General features: G+C 42.1%; 1 protein-coding gene across 1 annotated transcript; it reads right to left on the bottom strand.

Annotated features, from left to right (window-relative positions):
* Positions 1 to 312: 312 nt before the first annotated feature.
* Positions 313 to 23,783, bottom strand: LOC134743672 (importin subunit alpha-7). Its single transcript, XM_063677265.1, has 11 exons — positions 23,614 to 23,783; positions 21,418 to 21,591; positions 19,990 to 20,202; positions 19,123 to 19,346; positions 10,930 to 11,039; positions 10,486 to 10,639; positions 5,662 to 5,866; positions 3,492 to 3,619; positions 2,365 to 2,531; positions 1,884 to 2,151; positions 313 to 511 (listed from the first exon to the last, which is right to left on the bottom strand). The coding sequence occupies exons 2-10, from the start codon at positions 21,589 to 21,591 to the stop codon at positions 1,964 to 1,966; spliced, it is 1,563 nt and encodes a 520-aa protein (XP_063533335.1). The 5' UTR covers positions 23,614 to 23,783; the 3' UTR covers positions 313 to 511; positions 1,884 to 1,963.
* Positions 23,784 to 24,156: the final 373 nt, after the last annotated feature.

The raw sequence follows: 24,156 nt of genomic DNA, 5'->3' as shown, positions 1-24,156 counted from the left end.
TAAACTCAACAAATATACTACGCCCACAATATTTATACCACTGTGCGTGTTATTATTAGTACCTAATAATATAATATACGATAGGTAGGTCTAAAAGGCTAAGGAAAGAATATAAAAAAGATCATGAACATGGTTTTACCAATTTTTTTATAATACATACAGTCAATTAAAACGTTACTTTCCACATAACAATATACAGGTAAGTATGTATATTTAATTTTAACAAATATTAGCCACTATTGTTGCCAACAAAATATATTCATTTATCTAAAAAATATATTATCTAGATATGCCATTATCTACAAAGCAAATAATAAAGAAGCGCGTTTATTATAAACAATTATCATACATATAAATTAATAAAATCACATGTAGTACCTACATTGGTGCATATATAATTTCACTCTGGTGTTTGATTTGGTCAGCAAACCATACTAAGGACTTCATAGATATTCCCTTGTTTCGCTTCATACCTCATTAACATGTTATCACTAGTTTTATTTTGATACATCTGCAATAGAAATAAGCAGATTAATAAAACAAATATGATGACTAGTCCAATAACATTTTCGAGCTGCCTGACCGAGAATATTACATGTAAATTTTTTAAATAAATGTGCCCATTCATACGTATTTGTTACAAGAATTTATTATGCATTCAAACAAACATTGTCTAAATTTCTAAAGCTTGATTTGTGTTAGATTTTATTTTAATATTCATTTTAGCGCAGCAAATTGGATGACGTAAATTATTCTCGTCAGTAATAGCTAAGAAAGAGAAAAATTAAGAATTCAGAAAAGGAAAGCAGACTGACAAAAATAATAGAAGTCGCTTTGATTAATTTTTAAAAAGGCAACAGTTTTTATATCTATAAATTGCATATACAGATGTAAATCACAATGAAAAAAATATGAAGGATATATATATATTGATTCTGTTCGTTACTTGTTTTTTTTTTCGAATAAAAAAAAATGCTGTTGACCTTACTGTATTTTGATTTAAAAGTAAATCCTAAATAAGGACGAGGTCATGAGTACGCTGAAGTCGCAACGATTGAGACGGCACATATCAATCCTTAGAACGCCACAGTCGGCAATAGCCGACAACGGTTAGTTTAAAATTAACCATCATTCACACTGTTAACGCATTCTCTGCCAGGAACCCGTGTAGTGGGCGTTTGCAACTTTTGCTCAGATGCCAGACAACTCACTAGGCGGGTTATTGCTTTAGGTAGTTATAGATAAAGATAACAGGCTACGTCGAAGAACCCGCCTAGCGGGCGCACATCGCCACGGCTAGTAAGGTTGGGTTATTCACACTAGTTACCACCAAGTTGTTATTTTGTTCATTATCCATTCTTCAAGTGATTTTATTAATTAAACAGTTTATGTTTTGGCATTTTTGTTCACTTTTAAGGCAGTTTACTAAAACATTTATAGTTAATCGACTTATAGTTCTTTATTAAAGTCTCTATAATTATAGTATAGTATTTATACTGTTTTTATTACTACTGAACTCTAACAAAATGTTGGTAGTTACCACTGGTAAAAGGTGGGGAAAAAAATCCCAGTAGTTACAGTAGTGGGAATAACCCATAGGGTCGACACCAGCAAAGAAGTCGTAATTATTATAATATTTAGACATGCATCAAACGTTTGACACGTCGTAAATTACGAATCCATTCGGCATCGTGTATGTATGTTTTAACCCCCATGACAATGGATGACTGGAAATCGCATGTGTTAAGTGACAATTCGTCAACCTTGTTGCAACGACACAAGGGCCAGCAATGGCTAATTAACAGTATTTCCAATATAGTGTAATAAAAATAGCCCTGACACTCAAAGATATATCTCTCTTTCATATAAAAAGTAATACAAACTGCACAATAAGCGTGTATATTGAGTGGTAGTGGTAGTGGTAGTGGTAGTGGTAGCAGGCAGGCAGGCAGGGCAGGGCCGGTTAGAAGTGGAAGCCGGTGGAGGGCGGGTGGTCGGCGCTGAACTGGTAGGAGTCGGTGCTGGACGACACGGCCGGCGCCAGGCGCCCGTCCTCCTCCTCCGACCCGAAGTAGTTCTCGATTATCTCGAATGACTTCTTGTAGATCTCGAGGTTTTCGTGAGATTGCAGGAATTCGATTTTGTCGAGGCCTGGAAAAGAGAGTGTCACTTTTGTACATGCAAAAATGTTAGAAATTATTGTCATCCAATTTACAATTTAAATTTCAGCTCAATCGGAAATCGGGAAACGGGTCAAATTTTGATTCCAAGATTTGACCCACATTAACTAACAGAGCAAGTAAAATAAAAGCTTGTAATATCAGTGATGTTGTCATTATTAAAAAAATAGGTAGTATTTCTTACCGAAGCATTCTTCAATAAGCACCGCATACGGATTGTCTTGGTGGTCGGACTGCTGGCCGGCCTTCAGTATATTGTCAATTCCGTTGAGTGCTACTTGCACTGTCTTCGGGTCTGCTAATGTTAATAAGTCGCATAGTGGTGGTATGCAACCCTGTTCGACTAAGTACCTGAAAGTAAAATCTCAAATTAGTTCTAAAATATATCAAGTACTATTCTGCTGCGTTGCTGATCTTGATAGACAATAAAACGGCAAAATGACATATAAGCTGGAAAATCGTTTCTTTTGATTGAAGAACTGTCAATTCCACTTAGTCTTGTTTGGAGCTGCCATTGGGAATCGCTGTTTTTCTGTCCACAGTTTAGTGACGCTAAAAGGTACATCCATGTCATTGTATGGGAATATGGCACAGATATTGGAACGGGAAAAGTCCGTTAGACCTTACCAAAGATAGATATAACTCCGTAATAGATGGATACAGTCTAAGGAAAAAACGTGCCTTGAAAATCACTCAAAATTTGATTCTCGATCAGATGGCTCCACTACCTTTGGTTTGGCCTACTCTCGTATAGAGAGCGTTGACGGTTTCGTTTGTTATTAAACAATTTTAACGCATATCAGTGAAAGAACATGGGTCAAAATAATAAAAATAATTAATGCGAATAAAAAAAATCATTTATCTATATTTAAATACATTTTATCGTATTTTTATAAATCTTCATTTTTAGCTTTAAAGTATGTCGATATATGGCAGTGAATTTACTGTGGTTACAAAATTAACTATGACAGTACCGCTCTATAATATTATATCCTCTTTGACCTTACGTTTTAGCAGCAAGCCCATTTGCGTTAGGACTTCTTTGAATAAAAATATATTTTTTCTTTACTTTTTAGCATAATAACTATGCGCACCTCCCCCTAATAACATTACAAAGTTTTAGTAATGTAGGTAGATTTATAAGAGCTAACGCGAAATTTATACTGAATGTGAATTGTCAACATTTTCTTATATAATTGAGATATAAAATCTGTGAATTATTAATCTATATAGCACATAGTAACTTTCGGGACAAAAAAGTTTAAACAATAACAGATAAAAATAAGTATAGATCAAATTCTGGTGTCGTACCTTATCTGGGCGTGACTACCGCCGCTGGTAGCGTTTGTTATCGCCCACGCCGCTTCTTTCCTAGTTTTGAACTCGGCTTGTCTTAAAATTTCTATCAGTGTTGGGAAGATGTTTGCGTCTATAACAGCCTGAAATACAAAAGGTTTCTATTACAATTGAGTTTAAGTTATAAGCAGACGTTTTATAAGTAGATAACTACCTACTTACTTATAAATAAAATAAATCAATAGTAGTAAAGCGAAGTTATTAGCTAGTTTTGTGATATTTCCAATTACGATTCTACAAAATTATAAAGTTAATTTTGACACATTTCTGACGATGGACTTTATTTCGGTACAATAAGGTTTAAGAACGGTACTAGATAACTACACGCTCTATAATGTTCGTGTTTTTCAAACTATGGGTCGCAACCCCCTAGGAGGTAGCCGGGGCTCGAAGAGCCACACATAACAGATTACCATCAGCTGAGGGCGTCGCGATTTTTCTATATATAGGTAAGGTTGTAAAACATCTCTTTCATTCAAGTTACGATACACACCTGTATTTGTACCGCGTTGCCCGCAGTGATGTTAGACAGGGTCCAGCAGGCCTCCTTGCGCAGCGCCTCGGCCCCTGACCGGAGCAGCGCGTGCAGAGAGCCGAGAGGGTTGCAGTTCACTGTGTACGTTACACACCTGTATTTGTACCGCGTTGCCCGCAGTGATGTTAGACAGGGTCCAGCAGGCCTCCTTGCGCAGCGCCTCGGCCCCTGACCGGAGCAGCGCGTGCAGAGAGCCGAGAGGGTTGCAGTTCACTGTGTACGTTACACACCTGTATTTGTACCGCGTTGCCCGCAGTGATGTTAGACAGGGTCCAGCAGGCCTCCTTGCGCAGCGCCTCGGCCCCTGACCGGAGCAGCGCGTGCAGAGAGCCGAGAGGGTTGCAGTTCACTGTGTACGTTACACACCTGTATTTGTACCGCGTTGCCCGCAGTGATGTTAGACAGGGTCCAGCAGGCCTCCTTGCGCAGCGCCTCGGCCCCTGACCGGAGCAGCGCGTGCAGAGAGCCGAGAGGGTTGCAGTTCACTGTGTACGTTACACACCTGTATTTGTACCGCGTTGCCCGCAGTGATGTTAGACAGGGTCCAGCAGGCCTCCTTGCGCAGCGCCTCGGCCCCTGACCGGAGCAGCGCGTGCAGAGAGCCGAGAGGGTTGCAGTTCACTGTGTACGTTACACACCTGTATTTGTACCGCGTTGCCCGCAGTGATGTTAGACAGGGTCCAGCAGGCCTCCTTGCGCAGCGCCTCGGCCCCTGACCGGAGCAGCGCGTGCAGAGAGCCGAGAGGGTTGCAGTTCACTGTGTACGTTACACACCTGTATTTGTACCGCGTTGCCCGCAGTGATGTTAGACAGGGTCCAGCAGGCCTCCTTGCGCAGCGCCTCGGCCCCTGACCGGAGCAGCGCGTGCAGAGAGCCGAGAGGGTTGCAGTTCACTGTGTACGTTACACACCTGTATTTGTACCGCGTTGCCCGCAGTGATGTTAGACAGGGTCCAGCAGGCCTCCTTGCGCAGCGCCTCGGCCCCTGACCGGAGCAGCGCGTGCAGAGAGCCGAGAGGGTTGCAGTTCACTGTGTACGTTACACACCTGTATTTGTACCGCGTTGCCCGCAGTGATGTTAGACAGGGTCCAGCAGGCCTCCTTGCGCAGCGCCTCGGCCCCTGACCGGAGCAGCGCGTGCAGAGAGCCGAGAGGGTTGCAGTTCACTGTGTACGTTACACACCTGTATTTGTACCGCGTTGCCCGCAGTGATGTTAGACAGGGTCCAGCAGGCCTCCTTGCGCAGCGCCTCGGCCCCTGACCGGAGCAGCGCGTGCAGAGAGCCGAGAGGGTTGCAGTTCACTGTGTACGTTACACACCTGTATTTGTACCGCGTTGCCCGCAGTGATGTTAGACAGGGTCCAGCAGGCCTCCTTGCGCAGCGCCTCGGCCCCTGACCGGAGCAGCGCGTGCAGAGAGCCGAGAGGGTTGCAGTTCACTGTGTACGTTACACACCTGTATTTGTACCGCGTTGCCCGCAGTGATGTTAGACAGGGTCCAGCAGGCCTCCTTGCGCAGCGCCTCGGCCCCTGACCGGAGCAGCGCGTGCAGAGAGCCGAGAGGGTTGCAGTTCACTGTGTACGTTACACACCTGTATTTGTACCGCGTTGCCCGCAGTGATGTTAGACAGGGTCCAGCAGGCCTCCTTGCGCAGCGCCTCGGCCCCTGACCGGAGCAGCGCGTGCAGAGAGCCGAGAGGGTTGCAGTTCAGGACTGTCTGCGTTTGGGAGTCGTCGCCGGTCACTATGTTGCCGACTGCGCGGAGGGCCGCCGAGACCACAGTTGATTTGTTGTGCCTGAAATTTTAAATTTTTTGTAATAAATCATTTGGTAAAAATAATTTCGGAAATCGGATCCCGAAAGTAATTTAAAAATAACTCATATTTCGTTGTAATAAGAGTTCCTTTTAGGAATTATCCGCAACTTCGTTAGTATTTTTCCTTTCGGAATCACCCGAATACACCTTATTATACTTTTAGAACCGATGCTAATAGTGGTCGAGATACCGAATAACAAATTTTCCCGTATGAGGAATGCAGTGGCGGATTAGCCACGTGGTACGTGGCAAAGGTAGCAAATGCCACGGGCCCCGCGCATTGTAACCGTAAAAAACCTAAGTTTCACTCACTTCGTCCGACAAAATTAAAACAATCCATGGGCCCCATGATAAAAATTGCTACAGGCCCCACGCTGGCTTAATCCGGCACTGGTGGAATGTCATTAAACCTACCTAAGTCAGGTTTTGAGCTGAATTATGACTGAATGAAAACGAAATGAGGCTTAACCCTTCGACCGCCAATGACGTCAGTTAACGTTTGGGCTGTAGCCTAATATCAACTTTCGTGCATCCGACAAGGTTCCCGATGACGCGCCACACGCGACAGCCGTGACGTTTAATGGGTTAGAACCGTTTGATTTCATTATCCACTATTACTTACGGTGTAACAATTTAGTCGTTTTATGATCAATTTATAAATGGCGAGAATCAAAATCTAAAATTTGAGTCTAACGTCAAAAAAGAATCAGAAACCGGTGTTAAGAACAGACACACGTACACTTGTTTTGTTCTTTACCTGTAATATTATATCCGTAACCGGTACGAGTACCACGTGAAAATCACAAAGAAACATGTACACACAATTGTTTTGCTACATATTATGCAATCGACAATTAAGATAAACTCCGCATTTAAGGTGGTTCGATTTTCATACAAAATTCAATCTGCTTTAATTAAGGCACTACACACTATTACTACACAAATATTAGCTCATTTATCTACTTTCGAATATTCGTTTGCGCTAAATTAATAGAAAAACTTTGTTTCATACATAAATCAACGTAATTTTTTCATCAATTTTACGTATGTGTGTGTCACAAATGTCGTGTACAAATACGTTGCGTGCGGCGTTGCCACTCTATGACGTTGGCGACGTTGCCTGGCCGACCTGGCAGGATTTGCAGTGGCGTCATGTTTAGTGCATTTTTATTTGACAGTGTTGACACTGACACATAGGGTCATGTTTATTGTGACATCAATTTGTTTGTATAAATTGAAAATGATAGCAACGCAAAGAGTATAATAATATATGTAGCAACGTCTAAATCAAGTTACAAAAATCATCGGTGTTCTGGTCTGCGAAAATCCAGAAAAATTCAGACTCAATTGAAGCGGAATTCATGATGGTGAAGTTTTGTAAGGTAGGTACAGTTTCATTCCTTCATTGTACATTGTAATTTTCTCGTGCCGATCTTTTTAGAAAATAATTCTCACTTCTTCCGTAATGGTAGATATAAGCAGTGAACAATACCTATATAATGTAATTATTACTGTTTTGGTTGCCGAATAGTCAATGTGTCACTAACTCTAGGTTTTTTTTAGGTATTGTGCAAAATGAAGAGGCATTCTTGGAAATAAAATGTTTTCCTTCATTAGCCAGAAAAAATCAGGACATCCTCACTGCAATAAAGTAAAATAACATTTCCTGGGGATGAAAATTATGGAATTTTGTCTATGAATGAAAAGCACAATTATTACTAGGTAAGTAAATGATAACTTTATTAGAATCCATATTGTTGCTTCATCTTTCTTCCTATAACATTAGAGATTTTGTGCTATCATGATATTATTTTTCTTTCAGGTACAGGGACAACTACGGATAACAAATATGAAAAAATGTTATTTCATTTGTTGTGTGAATCCATCTACACCAACAAGACATCCACTGCTGGACATAGGCCTCCCCAGGGATCTCCACAACGACTGGTCTTGCAAGACCGGCCAAAATATCGAGAAATAAATAATATAAATAAACATGATAAATATCCCGTTTTCTATAATAGTTATAATTAGAAGGCCATGCAATGTTATTACTCACTGTACCTACTTGAATCCAAAAAATAATAATATAAAAAAGTTTTAATTTTATTTTACAATTACTACTTTATTATTAGTACATTACGATACAAGTGCGAAAAGTAGGAAATTGGCAACGAGTGGCGATAAATTGAAACACGACCGAAGGAAGTGTTTTAATCGACACGAGTTGCGAATTACCTTTTCGCACGTGTATTGTACAACGTTTTACAGTACATAATTATGGCCCTTTACATTTTCGACATATGCACGTATTGTACTAATTACCGCACTAGGGCGGTAACGTATATGTAGCACCATATGTACTAAAAAGTATTTTACAGTACATATGGTGCAACTTTCTCGCCCTAGTGCGTAAAGAGCATTTTTCATGCATATGTCGAAAGTTTAAAGGGCCATATGTACTGTAAAACGTTGTACGATACACGTGCGAATAGGTAATTCGCAACTCGTGTCGATTTAAAACACTCTCTGCGGTCGTGTTTTAATCTGTCGCCACTCGTTTCGAATTTTCTCTTTTCCGCACTTGTATCGTAAATAACTATTTTAAACTGCAAGGGTACGATGATAGATCTCAATTCAATATAATTTTGCAACATTTGGCATTATTAGGTTATAAATTGTATGGAGATGAAATCTATCATCGTACCCTTCCAGTTTGAAAAATACTATAGAGGCTGGGCAGTAAGGGATTGCTTTACTTGTAGAACTATATTTAGCGCTTTAAAAAAAAACTGATACCTGACACTTACAAACCTGGACTTCCTTGGGCTAGTGCTACTAAGAATCGTCAGTATTCTCCATCCTTTCTGAGTTGGAAGAACCCAAAAAGGTGAGATTTGTGAAAGTCAGGTTTTCAATATATATGGCGTTTTCAACCAAACGGGTACCTACTTATTGTTGTCATATTTCCATAAAGCTTCAAAATGAAATCAACCTAATCGACAACCGACAATGTGGTACCTTTTAGTTCAAAACGTCACATATTTTTATAAAACGTTATAAACTAATTTATTAATAATACTGAATATCTAGGAGAAAAAGAAAACATAAGTAAAAACTCAAAAATGCTCGTTTTCCCAGAGATAAGACTTAGCTAGATCGAACCCTTTACAGCAAATTTCATCGAAATCGTTAGAGCCGTTTCCGATATCACTGAAATATATTTCGGTTATATCGGAATCGGACAAGAATTCGAAGAATAAAAGGTATAAAACATAAGATAACACAAAAAGGACAAAAAAAAGTACCCCTGACGTACCAGTCTCGAACCCGAATCCTCTTGCACGTATTTCCACGAACATACCGCAACGCCATTGCAGCATACTTACACTCCATGAAATTGTCTACTACAAGCAATCACGAAAACACTGTTTGCATGTGTGAGTAATAGTAGGAAATAGCATGACAGAAACACTCTGTCGACTTTAAAAGTGTTTTTTACACTAATGAAGTATTCAATGTTTATTATAATAGTTCAATATTTATGTAAAGAGTGCGCTAAACATACTTTTAAGTATACAGATACCAACACTATTCCACAAAAAAATAAAACCTGAAAATTTGCGAAAGTGACGCCATCTAGCGGGGTTTAAGCTTTGGGTAACCTAGTCGAACCACCTTAATAGAATTGCATAAAAGTGCAAACGGTGAAGTTAAGAGGTTATCGAAAACCCGTTTTCCATGAACCGACGACTTTTATAAGACAAGGTCAACATCAGTTTGATACGTGTACCTGCAGGCTTTGGAGCAACTACCGCCTGGCCATAAAGAACCTTGGCCAATTTGGAAGTCCTTAAACAGGCTCAGGTCCCAAGTTGGTCGATGTAAGCAAAACATGGCCCGATGGGGACTGCTCTGTATCCCCTTGACTCAGTGTACCTGCGACACAGCAACGCAAACCATGGCACATCTACTGGCGTGCCCCGCATGCCCGCATCACTGCTCGGAGCTGGATCTGAGGGACGCGACAGCCAGGGCTGTCAACACCGCTGCCTACTGGGCATCCATTGTATAAAAATAAAAATGGAACCACGACACGAAAAGAAGAAGAACATCAGTTTGAATTTTGTTGCTAACTATATGCATCTACGTCCCTAAAAATAGCTTGTAATAAATCTATCAATATTAATGTTTTCACGTCAAAAAGAAGACTCAGTAAGTCACTTTTAGACCGACCGAGTATTTGCCAAGCGAGCCTCGTCGAGGCAACCTGTCTAGTTATACGCCGGAGTCTAAGACGGCCTGAATCTTATCGTTGGGTTCATCGGCGTGGTACGAGAGCGCCCAGCATGCGTCGCTCTGTAAGGCCTGACCAGGAATATACATAGGCTTACGCGCCAATTTTACTGGAACTAATTTTTTCATACTTTACTGAACTGTCACCCTATACATGAGAATAAACAGCGCCCTCTTGACAATGATCATATATTACCGGTCATGCTTTATGTCCGCGTCGGTGTGACACGTTAAGGCTGATCGAGCATTTATATAGTGAGCCCTCATGTGAGGCAGCTCGTTGTTTAAGTATTAAACACTCACTGGAGTAACTCGACGAGTCGCCGACACACACCGGCGTCTATGACGGCCTGTATCTTCTCATTGGGCCCGTCGGAGAGGTACGAGAGCGCCCAGCACGCGTCGCTCAAAACGTCCGCATCTGTGTGGTGAAGCAACCGCGCTAGCACTGGAATACCTGTCGTGAAACAGACAAAATGTTTCATTTCATCCGACTACAATTTGTTTTGGATCTTTCCTAGTCGGTTACAAATGTAAATCACCCGCGTCATAAAAACGAACCGACTGAAATCAGCTCAGTAGTTTTAACTCGATTTTGAAGTAGACAACAAACAGCCTGCTAAAATGGAACATTTACAGACACCAATCATATGTCAGGCTAAAGAATATCTTGTTATAGGAAATACTAAAATCAATGACAAAATCGTACCGTGAAAACGGCAGAATAAATTAATTCTAGAAACACACCTGGTGCAACAGCTTCGAAGTTAGTCGGGGGATTCTTGCCTCTACAGAGGTTTGACAGTGTCCAAACAGCATTTCTAGTCATTGATAGTCTCGTATATTTATTCAAAATTCTGAAACAAGAATATATGCGTTGATGTGCTGTATCTATGTAATCTATGAAAAGATGCTTTTTTACTCATTTCATTTTATCATGATGCGGCACGACAGGCACCCGTAATAATTACTAAAACGTGAGTCTTCATTTGAATATCACGGATTTCATTTTTCCGACCTTACAAAAAACCGAATTTCTGAATACCGAATTACTAAAGTAAAACGTGAGTCTTTATTTGAATATCCCGAATTTCATTTTTCGACCTTACAAAAGACCGAATTTCTGAATACCGAATTATTTAATTTCCGATCGGACAATGATTTTTCGGAATTTAGGAATTCGGAAAAAAATATTTTCGGAAGTGTAAAATCGGAACTTTAAGCTTTCGGCAGGGGGGTGTCACTTTGCAGTTTAGGTACATTTGACCGGCGCGCCTCCCGGGCAGGCGTATGGCAATGGGCTGCCGCTCGACTCGCGCAAAATTGAAAATACATAATGCCTTCGAAACCTAAATCTATAGATATTGTTCTATTTACGAATGTCTGAATAAGCGGAAGAACAAGGAAGCAGAAATTATTTTTTTTTAAATTCCGGAGTATATTGACCGATATATTTTCAAAGGAATAAGTACTTCTGTGGCATACCTACTTCCGTGAGAACCAGACATACTATCTCCGGATAAAAAAAAATATGTTTACAGAATCAACGTTTGTAATTCCTACATATTTATCTTAAAAATAATAAATCAGTAGGTATAGGTACAAAAACTTGTCAAGTGACAACCCCGTGCCGACACTCACAGCTCGGTCATAAAACTGCGGCGCGCAAAGAAGATTCACGGTTCGTGCGCGGTTATAAGTTTCAATCTTTCAAAGTTGGAATGTGTGGCATTGCTAAGGTATTGGTACAGCTCCCAGGTCAATCGTGTGAGATGGGCGAGGGAAGAATCGGACGAGTATAGACTCCAATGTGGTGTTAGGCAAGGGGGGCTTTCGTCACCTAGTTTGTTTAACCTCTATATAAATGAGTTGATCGATGGCCTCAGCAGGACGCCTGTCGGTTGTCACATGGGCGATAAGTGTTTTAATAACATTAGCTACGCGGACGATATGGTGCTGTTGGTGCCATCGGTCAACTCCATAAGGCAGTTGCTGGCACTATGCGAGGGTTACGCTGCGCAGCGTGGTCTCAGGTATAACGCTACCAAAAGCGAGCTGGTAGTGTTCAAGGCCCGTAAATACAACCGGGAAGCTGTCCCTGAGATCACGCTGGGTGGGTTACCTCTAAAAGTAGTTGATAGGGTTAAATATCTTGGTCATATAGTGGAGTCAATATAAAGTTTAAGTTACATTAAATGCACACTCAAATTTTTCTACATGGGTGAATTCTATATCATATTGAAAACCCGTCTGTAAAGTAACAACTTGATATCAGTTCCCGTTTTTGAGAAAAAAAACTTTTTTTTAAATCTTTTATACTACTTAAACAATAATTCCCACATAAGATATTTTTCGTAGAATGGGTTATGAAGCTTATACGACTACACGGTCAGAATATCTCTCGACAATAATGTAAATTATAGATTTATTGAAACAAATTATTATTTTGTAAGTTTTTCATGACCGAGGAACTCCCACACCGAGAGAAAAGTTTACTATGGTGGTTATGAAGTAGTTGTATGGATCATGTTTAAAAATCTCCCGAGTCACTACTATATTTGTAGAATAGCAGCAAGATTTTGGAAACAAACAGCAAATAATGTTCTGCACAATTAATGGACATTTCTAGTTTTTTGCCAGTAACTGCACAAGTTATGGAAGAATAACGTATTCATTTTTCTCTCGATAATTAAATCAATTTCCAGCATAAAAAATTAAAAAGTATGCGGTATTTCCAGGCATTCACAGAGGCCAATTCGAACTTTATTTAAGATGTCAATAATATATCATTTTGTTATCATTCGCCCGACCGTCTCGCTCGCTCCAAAACATATTTTAACTAGTACGAGCGAAACGCACACGCAAATTAAAAATTGATATCTTTAATAACAAAGTTCGAATTAGCCTCAAGGTATATTAGGAAAGTATACCTTATGGCTTATGGCATTGCGTTAAGGTTCAATAGTTCAATGCATTAAGTGTCTGTCTTTATATGAAAAACGATAGCTGTCAAATTTTTATATCTATTCACAAAACGTTTAGAATACTGGATGCTGTGTCAGATATAAATAGACCCTTGAAGTCTTACAACTATCTATTATGCTTGATCTGAATCTTACTGGTTAGTAAGGACCGTCCACTTAGTTATACTTCGAATAGCCGCCCGGACAAATTATAAAGCTAATTTCGAATTTTAAATTTTGACAATTCACGAGAAGAGTAACGTAACGTCAAACGATATGTTTGTCCCTTTTCAACGATCCTGTCATCCGATGCTTTTAGTAGCGGGAGCTGTGAGAGTGAAAAGACGCAAATGTCAGCAATTCTTACCGCTTGGTATTTGTCAGCGAGCGCATCGCGACATGAAACCAGTATGAACCTGGCCCTCGATTACGTATAATTGTAAGGAAACTTGGGATCAAGTTATATTAGTCTAAGGTCTAACAGTTGAGAATAAGACGTGCTCTGAATATACAGTGTGGAATTTTTTTATGGGCCCTGAAGGGAAAGTGCCTTAAAACCTTAAGTTAGCTCATTTTATTTTTAAAAAGAAACAAAACTGTATTCAAAGGTTTTTTGAAATTCGCTTGTCTCGCCTGGGAATCGAACCGACTAAAAATTCCAAACAATATACACCCTATTTTATTCTACTAGTCGATACCACGTCGATACAGTTAATGTTAATGATAACATTTGTTCAAGAAACATTAGGTCTTACACTCGTCTGTCGTACAAAAATTTAGTACTCAAGAATATTTTTAGACAAGCAAAATTGAAAAAAAATAATTAAAAACCTTTGAATGCAATTAAGTTTCTTTTTAAAAATAAAAGAATGTCTCCTTTAAGTAAAATGAGCTAACTTAAGGTTTTCAGAGAATTTCCCTCCAGGGCCTATTAAATTATAGTGGTAAGTAAGCGCATTGAGTATGCACTTTTGTCTCAGGCGATGCCGCTTGGCACGATTGATTGTTCCTTAGGGCAAATAAAACTGATTCAGCCCGGTAGCCACGAGATCGTAACGCCCCCCAAAAGGGGGGTGAAAGGGTCGGCTCCCCAAGTCCAATCTATGCTATATTTCTTCCTGTTCTTAGCAACTAGGGCAACTTATATATCATTTTCGTATAATTTAGGAACGAGGAATTCATTTTTGAAAAAATTATTAGACCTTTCCATACAAAAAAAAATGAGTTGTTTACAAAAAATTTAAATGTTATGTAATTTTTTGTGACAATTTTCCCTGTTACAATTACAGTGTGGCGATTTGCACTAAATAAAAAAATGGACAATGTAGCCCATTTATTGTTCATTCTGGAAAATATCACTTTAAAGGAATAGCTGCCGAAACGCCTGTCAAAAAAGAGGCGTTTTTTCTTACTAAGCGGCGTTTTAAGTTTCCAAGTTTTTATTCCTTACTTGTTGTTTTTATTCCTCACTTGTTGTTTTTATTATTTTTTCGCAACTGTGTTAAAAAACGTCGTGCGATACACGTGCGGAAATGTCATTCTTCACTCGTCCCGAGTCTTGCCAAGATACCTATCTCGGTACTCGTGAAGTAATGACATACTTTCCGCACTAGCATCGAAATGTACTATTTATTTCATTTGGGCACCAAGAAGTATGTTGGTAGTAAACCTTTTTGCGAGTAAAATAGTATGTAATAATGATTTAATATAATATTGTTAATTAACTAAAGTTTCATTATTGCGTCATTTCATCTCATAACCCTACTACCCATTGAATTGAATGATCTTTTTCACGTTTTCTGCAGCAATGCAGTCGACTGCAGCAATATTGAAGCGCGACATTGCTGTCGACTGCTACGGCAGTAGCCGTAAATGTCAAAATCAAATTTCCTGTCTGGATTTTGACGTTCATTTAAAATAAATAATCAAAGGGGATCATCGATTTTGGGCCCGGAGGACAAACCATTGCGTATATTAAGGTACACTACACAGACGGTTACAGTAATTATAAACGCATTTGATTACGGAAAAATATATAATATTGGGTGTAAATGAAACGGGAATGTATTATACAATAAAATAAATTATATCTATTATTAATTTCCGTAAATCACACCATCATCTTTATTAGCATAGCATAGCTTAACGCTCAATTTCACACAAACCGTGAGGTTTTCACTAAGGAGTTTAAAATTCTCTTTGCACTAAACTTTATGGTTGGTAAAAAAGTCTGTATTCTAATTTGGCACTAACTGCCACTGTCTGTCATTGCTATGTCATAGCCTCATAGCTGACATACGTGAGATATATGCCGCAATGTATGCATTGCGCGTTTTATCGGAGCTTTGCCTGAGGTGTATTAAGTAAGCGGGCAATCAAAATTAAACATGCGTAAACAATCGTTACGCGTACCGATGAAACTGGGTAAGTTAGTCATGGGAGAATTAACGGTCGACCGCATCGCGAACTCTCGGCAATTCAAGCGGACCGATCGTCTACCGCGAACATTGAAGTGAGACGGAGATATAGAAGTCGATCAAACGTTCTCTACAGTGAATCAGTACCCGTCAGTTAGTGCCTGCGTGGGTAATTTAAATAGCTTGGACGTCGTAATAATTATGGTTGTATTCCATACAATATTACATATACGTGAGTTTTTTTTTGTTATTACACTAACATGAGTAAGAGATTTATGAAGGTGAAACAAAAGTAGAGTGTCCATTTTCTATAAGCAACAAAAAAAATTCGAAACAAAAATGGTTAATAGTAATTAAACGGATTCATTTACGTTAGAGATTTTTTTGTAGAATATAGTAAATATAAAGAGCTTAATTAACATGTAATTTTTATGTACACATTAGTTGTTATTTTTATGTAAAAAAAAAATTTAATAAAGAAAGTTATTGGGGGCAGGTTTCTGTGCCAAGCTGGAAGAAAATATAAATACTTAATGAGTATATGCCTGAGAACAGCATATTAGAAAATCTCTAGTGTGGGGATTGATGTTTTGGTTTATTTCTCTACTTTAGTAATAATTTGGATTTATAAAAACAAATTGACATATTTTGTGGAGATTTTTTTCAAAATATATTATTTGTAACATAGGTAATCACATCTCAAAAAATCTCTAATGTGAGAATTAATGTAGATTTCTCATACATTTTGAACTGTGCGGACCGGCCTAATATGCTTACCAGTGACCTGAGCGACGACCCGAATCTGGAGAGGGAGAGGAGAGCGATGGCTGTGCGGGGCATTATGATCGCCCGCAGATTCGCACGCTGTAGTAACGAAGTCAAACTGACGCTTTTCAAGGCCTACTGTCAGACGTTCTACACGTGTAGTCTGTGGGTGAAATTTACACAGAGAGCCTAGAACGCAATTCGCGTGCAATACAACAACATCCTCAGAATGTTGTTGCGGCTGCCGAGACATTGCAGTGCATCCAGAATGTTTGCTGAGGCGCGTACAGATGACTTTTTCGCCGTCAGGAGAAAAAGAGTTGGATCACTGCTGAGTCGTATGCGGGGCAGCAGCAACGGCCTTCTGAGGGCGTTGGCTGAGCGTCTCGACTCTCCTCTCACTCGCTACTGGGTGGAAGTGGCGATTGGCAGGGCCAAGTAGAGCAGGTTGTCTGCCTTGCTTGCCCCTGCTAAATAATTTTTCCTATATCGTGTAGGTAATATATGTAGTTTTTATATTTGTATTCTTCAATTTTAATTATTGTTGTTTTTGTATTGTGCCACTAACATAGTTATTAAGATACTCTGTAACTAACAAACTATGGATCAGCTCGGTCTGAAATAAATTATTTATTATTATTATTAAGAGGAATTAACTCCCGGGGACGCTTCGGCTGTGGAATGAGCTCCCTGCCGAGGTTTTCCCGAGGTGTAGCCCCTGTATGGGGTTCTACAAAAAAGGAGTGTACAGGTTTTTAAAGGGTCGGCAACGCGCATGTAATATATCTGGTGTTGCAGGCGTCCATAGGCTACGGTGACTGCTTACCATCAGGCGGGTCGTATGCTTGTTTGCCACCGACGTGGTATTAAAAAAAGCCAGAGGGGATGTATTTCTCACACTGATTTTCAGCTTTGTTTCAAACTCATAGCGTTCAATTTAGCGTTTTTTTGACACCCTCATACCAGTTCTTGTTCAGTTAACCTTAACAAGTTCGTCAGATGTGAATGCTAAGTGAACTGACTCTACGAGCGGCGGCAGCACGCCGGCCGCCAGCACGGTGTCGCGGCAGCGCGGCGAGTCGCCGGCCACGTTGCCGAGCGCCCACACGGCCTGCTCGCGCACGTCGTCGCTGGCGCCCGACCCCACCAGCGCCACCAGCACGCCCACCGCGCCGCTCTCCGCCACTATTCGTGTGATGTGAATGCTAAGTGAACTGACTCTACGAGCGGCGGCAGCACGCCGGCCGCCAGCACGGTGTCGCGGCAGCGCGGCGAGTCGCCGGCCACGTTGCCGAGCGCCCACACGGCCTGCTCGCGCACGTCGTCGCTGGCGCCCGACCCCACCAGCGCCACCAGCACGCCCACCGCGCCGCTCTCCGCCACTATTCGTGTGATGTGAATGCTAAGTGAACTGACTCTACGAGCGGCGGCAGCACGCCGGCCGCCAGCACGGTGTCGCGGCAGCGCGGCGAGTCGCCGGCCACGTTGCCGAGCGCCCACACGGCCTGCTCGCGCACGTCGTCGCTGGCGCCCGACCCCACCAGCACCACCAGCACGCCCACCGCGCCGCTCTCCGCCACTATTCGTGTGATGTGAATGCTAAGTGAACTGACTCTACGAGCGGCGGCAGCACGCCGGCCGCCAGCACGGTGTCGCGGCAGCGCGGCGAGTCGCCGGCCACGTTGCCGAGCGCCCACACGGCCTGCTCGCGCACGTCGTCGCTGGCGCCCGACCCCACCAGCGCCACCAGCACGCCCACCGCGCCGCTCTCCGCCACTATTCGTGTGATGTGAATGCTAAGTGAACTGACTCTACGAGCGGCGGCAGCACGCCGGCCGCCAGCACGGTGTCGCGGCAGCGCGGCGAGTCGCCGGCCACGTTGCCGAGCGCCCACACGGCCTGCTCGCGCACGTCGTCGCTGGCGCCCGACCCCACCAGCGCCACCAGCACGCCCACCGCGCCGCTCTCCGCCACTATTCGTGTGATGTGAATGCTAAGTGAACTGACTCTACGAGCGGCGGCAGCACGCCGGCCGCCAGCACGGTGTCGCGGCAGCGCGGCGAGTCGCCGGCCACGTTGCCGAGCGCCCACACGGCCTGCTCGCGCACGTCGTCGCTGGCGCCCGACCCCACCAGCGCCACCAGCACGCCCACCGCGCCGCTCTCCGCCACTATTCGTGTGATGTGAATGCTAAGTGAACTGACTCTACGAGCGGCGGCAGCACGCCGGCCGCCAGCACGGTGTCGCGGCAGCGCGGCGAGTCGCCGGCCACGTTGCCGAGCGCCCACACGGCCTGCTCGCGCACGTCGTCGCTGGCGCCCGACCCCACCAGCGCCACCAGCACGCCCACCGCGCCGCTCTCCGCCACTATTCGTGTGATGTGAATGCTAAGTGAACTGACTCTACGAGCGGCGGCAGCACGCCGGCCGCCAGCACGGTGTCGCGGCAGCGCGGCGAGTCGCCGGCCACGTTGCCGAGCGCCCACACGGCCTGCTCGCGCACGTCGTCGCTGGCGCCCGACCCCACCAGCGCCACCAGCACGCCCACCGCGCCGCTCTCCGCCACTATTCGTGTGATGTGAATGCTAAGTGAACTGACTCTACGAGCGGCGGCAGCACGCCGGCCGCCAGCACGGTGTCGCGGCAGCGCGGCGAGTCGCCGGCCACGTTGCCGAGCGCCCACACGGCCTGCTCGCGCACGTCGTCGCTGGCGCCCGACCCCACCAGCGCCACCAGCACGCCCACCGCGCCGCTCTCCGCCACTATTCGTGTGATGTGAATGCTAAGTGAACTGACTCTACGAGCGGCGGCAGCACGCCGGCCGCCAGCACGGTGTCGCGGCAGCGCGGCGAGTCGCCGGCCACGTTGCCGAGCGCCCACACGGCCTGCTCGCGCACGTCGTCGCTGGCGCCCGACCCCACCAGCGCCACCAGCACGCCCACCGCGCCGCTCTCCACCACTATGCGCGTCTGCTCCGCGGACCCCGATGCGATGTTCGTCAGCGCCCATGCCGCTTCAAACTACACAAACGGAGGTTACTCAGGTTACTTAGTGTCATCATCCTCTTTCTAGCCTCATCATACCGTATTCAATGTTCAATGATAAGAGTCGGCCTAACCTACTTCGAATAGAATAAGAATTCGAACTTTATCTTGATTATGGTTGGTCAATCATACTACATTTGTGCCACAATCATCTGTCCGTTAACCCTTTATAAGGCATAAGGGTGTCAGGAATTATGCAAAATTGAACTCTATCAATTTGAAATAAAGTTCAAAATCAGGTGGGGAAAAGATTCCCACTGCCTTATAAAGGCTTAAAGCCAGTAGTAATTCCATTCATAATTTCTCCATGCAATTTCGAACCTCACTGTTCTTTCATTTTTATTGCCCAATCAGACAGATTGTTTGAAATATTTGCTGAGTGGACCATTTCGCTTAGACATTAGAAGTTTATAAATATAAATCGTTAATGTGACTGGATACAGGCATTAACAGCTAACACTATTAGGTACATCTACATTATGCTTGCTTTAAAAAAAATGTATCTAATTAACGATAAACTAATTCTTCACTCCATTAAACTTCACTTAATTAAATTATCTACTACGCCAATATTGAAAAAGTCTGAAACAACTTGCAATAATAATTCACTGTTTCTTACCTGTAAAGTAGGGTTGTTACTACAAGAGAGAAACTCCACAAATTTGGGAACGATGCCGGTCCGTATAACTTCGTCTATAGGCGGGTTTGGCTCACGACTCAGCAGCTTGCGGAACTTCTGTGTGGCCATCACTTGCTCCTGCGGGTTGTCACTGTAGAGCGCCGCCACCATCGCCGGGGATATGTCGTCTGATGGGGAGATGTTGATGTCATCCTGAAAGATACTGCATTCAAAATGTGCCTAGTTACCTCGTTTATTATCGTGTCCTTTTTTATGTACCTATGTTACAACTTCTTGAATAAACGTCTTTTATTATTATTATTAGTTCATGGCTTCTATTGCCACGGCCACACATTAGCGGCAACAAACCATTTCATTAGTATAAGTTTTATGAAATTTTGGTAGGGCTGAGCTGCAGGCTACTACCGGGGTCACAAGTGGCGGATAGTGAACGGCCACTAGATATAGTGGTTAGCTGCGAATATACGGAATAAGCAGTCCCCGACCAGCAGCGGTAGGGCTATCAGGGTGTAGTGGGGAGTCAGGTGGGATAGGCTCACTTATAAAATACTACAAGTATGTACCCATAGACGGCCTTACGACATGGCGATTAGTGCCGCCATCAAATAAGCATACCCCTGGCACTAGGTAGCAGTGGTGCTAGTACTGGCAGAGGGCCGAAGAGGACACAATCCAAAAGGGCTTTTGATCAGACAACCCTCGAGCGGAGTTGAAACAACAGAAAGGTCGAGGTACTGCGATGTGGAAAGCAAGGGGGAACTACCACATTAACATTCCCCAAAAAAGCAGCATGACATGTACAACCTAAACAAAGTACGTTCAGACAGACGACCTCATTTGAGGTCCGAGTCCGGCAGATGTAGTGAGGAGGCTGCATCGGTCGTCAGTGGGCAAAATCCTTCCGAAGCAATGCGATCAGAGGCGAGTGTCGGAGCCAGACGCAAGGCTGCCTCTGTCATCAACATACGAAACCCTTGCAAAATAGGGACGTGGAACGTTAGATCGCTTCTTAAACCAGGACGTCTGGAAGAACTCCTCCATACATTAGATAATAACCAGATAGACATTCTAGGAATTTACGAACACAGATGGGAAGGTGACGGTGACTACTGGTATGATGACTACAGAATCATTTTTAACATGACACGGATAGAAGAATGGTGCTGTAGCCATTCATACCAGAAGGTGAAAACGAAAGCCCAGAATAGGCTGGAATGGAAAATGCTGCAGCGACAGAGGGCCGGGCCCTCTTAATATTAATATTGATAGATTATGAAATTTAAAAATTGTCTTGCCGTGCCAAAACCCTAAATTACTTATTATGATCTAAAAAAGCTGTAATTTAATTAGAAATGTTGTGATCAATGTGCCACAGCATCAGGCTACATTTTTAAATTCTCAGCAAACCTGTAAGGCAATATCAGGAGCATTTGCCGCCGGCAGAGTAACATTCCGTCGCTTGAACAGCTGCTGCTCCCTCTTCTGTTTCCTGAGCTGGACCCCCTCCTCCTCCCGCCGACGTCTCAGCTCATCGGCGCTGAGCCCTACGTTCTTGTACCGATGCTTGTGCCCGCCAGACATCTAAACAAAATTAAATAAATAAATTTGAACACAATTTTTGGTTTTTGAAAATAGTACAATATATAGCTGGTCAAACAAATTTGTCAGTAGGTAAACGCGCGAAATTCAAATTCCGACGACAACCCTTCGCGCCTACATTTTTTGCCGCTTTTTTGTACTGACGGAAATGGCTGATTATGCAGACTATACATTCAAATCATACAATACCTATATTTATGAAAATTTGCAAGCCTGTCTCTATGCACACTGTGGAGTGGCATCTATTATAAGTATTTTTATAGATTATAACGTGCATGTGTGTGCGTGACTACGTACACGCATCTGAGGGCCTACCACGAACCACGTTCGACGTGTTGTCTCTGTCGCACTTGTAAATTCGTATGTAAGTGTGACAGGAAGGCAAAACACGTCGCATGTGGTTCGCGGTAGGCCCTCTGGTGTGGTGTGCCCAAGACTTTAGAATCCACTTAGCTCAGTAGATCAATACTGCATAATTTCACAGATAGCAATTTATGATGTATTCCCATTTGTCCCCGCCTACACGCACACATTCTAAGAAAAAAATATATTTATATTCTTAATAACGAAACTTCCGTGAGACACAGACATATTAAATATATTAAATTATGGGTCACTCAAGTATTTTAAGTAGAAAACACTCAACATGTTTCACTCCATACTCCTCGGTACGGAGTGAAACATGTCGAGCATTTTTCGACTTAAAATACTTGAGTGACCCATTTTAATATATTTATATTCTTAATTGAAATAGGCATTTAAAATTAACAACAAATCTTTGGTTATGGCTTCAGCTAAAACTTGTTGATTAATTGGACACTACTAGTATCATGATCACTTCAAAACTATTTCTATTCAGTCTTGTTCCTGTTTTGCACTATTATTAGTACTTGGTCCCAATATGGAAAACTGAGAATAATGAATTTCCATTTGTTCCTACCTGAAATTTATTTCAACAAGGAAGCTAACTGTTATAAAATCTATTAATTGGTTTTAAATCTGCAATGTTAGCAAAACACTCAATTATTTATTTAATAACCAAATCCATCAACAAATTAAAAAATTTAAAAAAACATTGATGGGTAATTGTGTAAGATTTTATAATAAACTTCCAAACCATATTACTGAATTATCAACAAATAGGTATACACTGAATATCATACAACCTTGAAAATCAGGTTAATATTAGAAATATGATCTTGGTAACCTTGAATGTAACTGCAAAAATTTATATTCTATTTTTAGAGATATTTATTAAAGTTATTTATACAACCTGGCTTATAGTAAATGTGGTGTAACTAGTTAACTACTACAGTAAGATTACTAGTAAAAAATGAGTTCTTTTTATGTATTGGTATGTATTGGTGGTGTGGTGTGGTATTTATAGATCAACTTTCAGCGTCTCAACAAATAAAAATATTTTCATAGAAAATAATTTAATTTGTTCTTAGTTTCAATGTCTCCTTTATTGTTATTCATTATAAAGTAATCAATACAATCTATCCAATACAACAATTAATTATATGTGTAAGAGCTACTTTAGAAAAGCGGTAATAATTAATGACATAAATAAAAGAAGAAGCTTCTAAAAATATACATTTTTTTTAACCATACATACATAAAATGTGATTTACATTAAGTAGACTTAACAATCATACAGACCAGGCAGACTACATACTCCATATATGATACAACAATCATACTTAGCAAAACAACATGTGATGATCTGATGACCGTATGAGCACATCCGTATAACACAATCCAAATAGTGGCCACTAATGGCACTAATTCTAAACAACACGTTGAATCACTACAACGTCCATTGAAAACTAAACATCTCACTCATTCTTAAGCTAAACAAGCTTACAATCTACACCAGTGGAAACACTGCAGGTCATTAAAGTCAATCATTGCAGCAAGGACATACCGCCAAATAACACAATCATAAATTTTGTGAATGCGTATCGAGAAAAGTAATAGTCGTAAGCTCGCAATCAAACTTACATCGATAGATGACGACGGACTGTTAATGAAGAAATTTTACAGCTGTAGTGAAATCAATCAGGGCACATGAGACTGATAAAACATTAACCACTGTCAAATTTAACTAAACTTGATTACATGAAATTCAGTAACTTAAAGCCACCACATTCGTGATTTAATTCGATTGTGCATTACACTTTTTTGCAGACAGACGTCAGTGCTTTGCTTTTTTCTTTTCTTAAGAGCTGCGTTCAACAACACCAAAAATCTTGGAGGATACATCCAACGGAGACGCCTTGCGCCCGTGAGGGACAAAATCATGGACAGAACTCACAGAACATACGCAATGCGACAATATGATTGGTCGAGTAGATTTGTATTTTAGCCCACCATTAAATTTTATAGGTAAAAACTGGCAACATGATGTGATTGACACTTGCTAGTCCAATGAAGAGCAACCTTTAGCGCGCTCCAGACTACGCGGCTTCGCGCACGAGTGTGGAGGGCTTTTGACCGGTGCTGTCTTGCCAATGAGGTACAATAATATAGAGAGGAAATGCCCCC

The sequence above is a fragment of the Cydia strobilella genome, chromosome 8 (assembly GCF_947568885.1).
Source record: "Cydia strobilella chromosome 8, ilCydStro3.1, whole genome shotgun sequence".
Lineage (NCBI taxonomy): Eukaryota > Metazoa > Arthropoda > Insecta > Lepidoptera > Tortricidae > Cydia > Cydia strobilella.
This window is presented reverse-complemented; position numbering and strand designations above follow the sequence as displayed.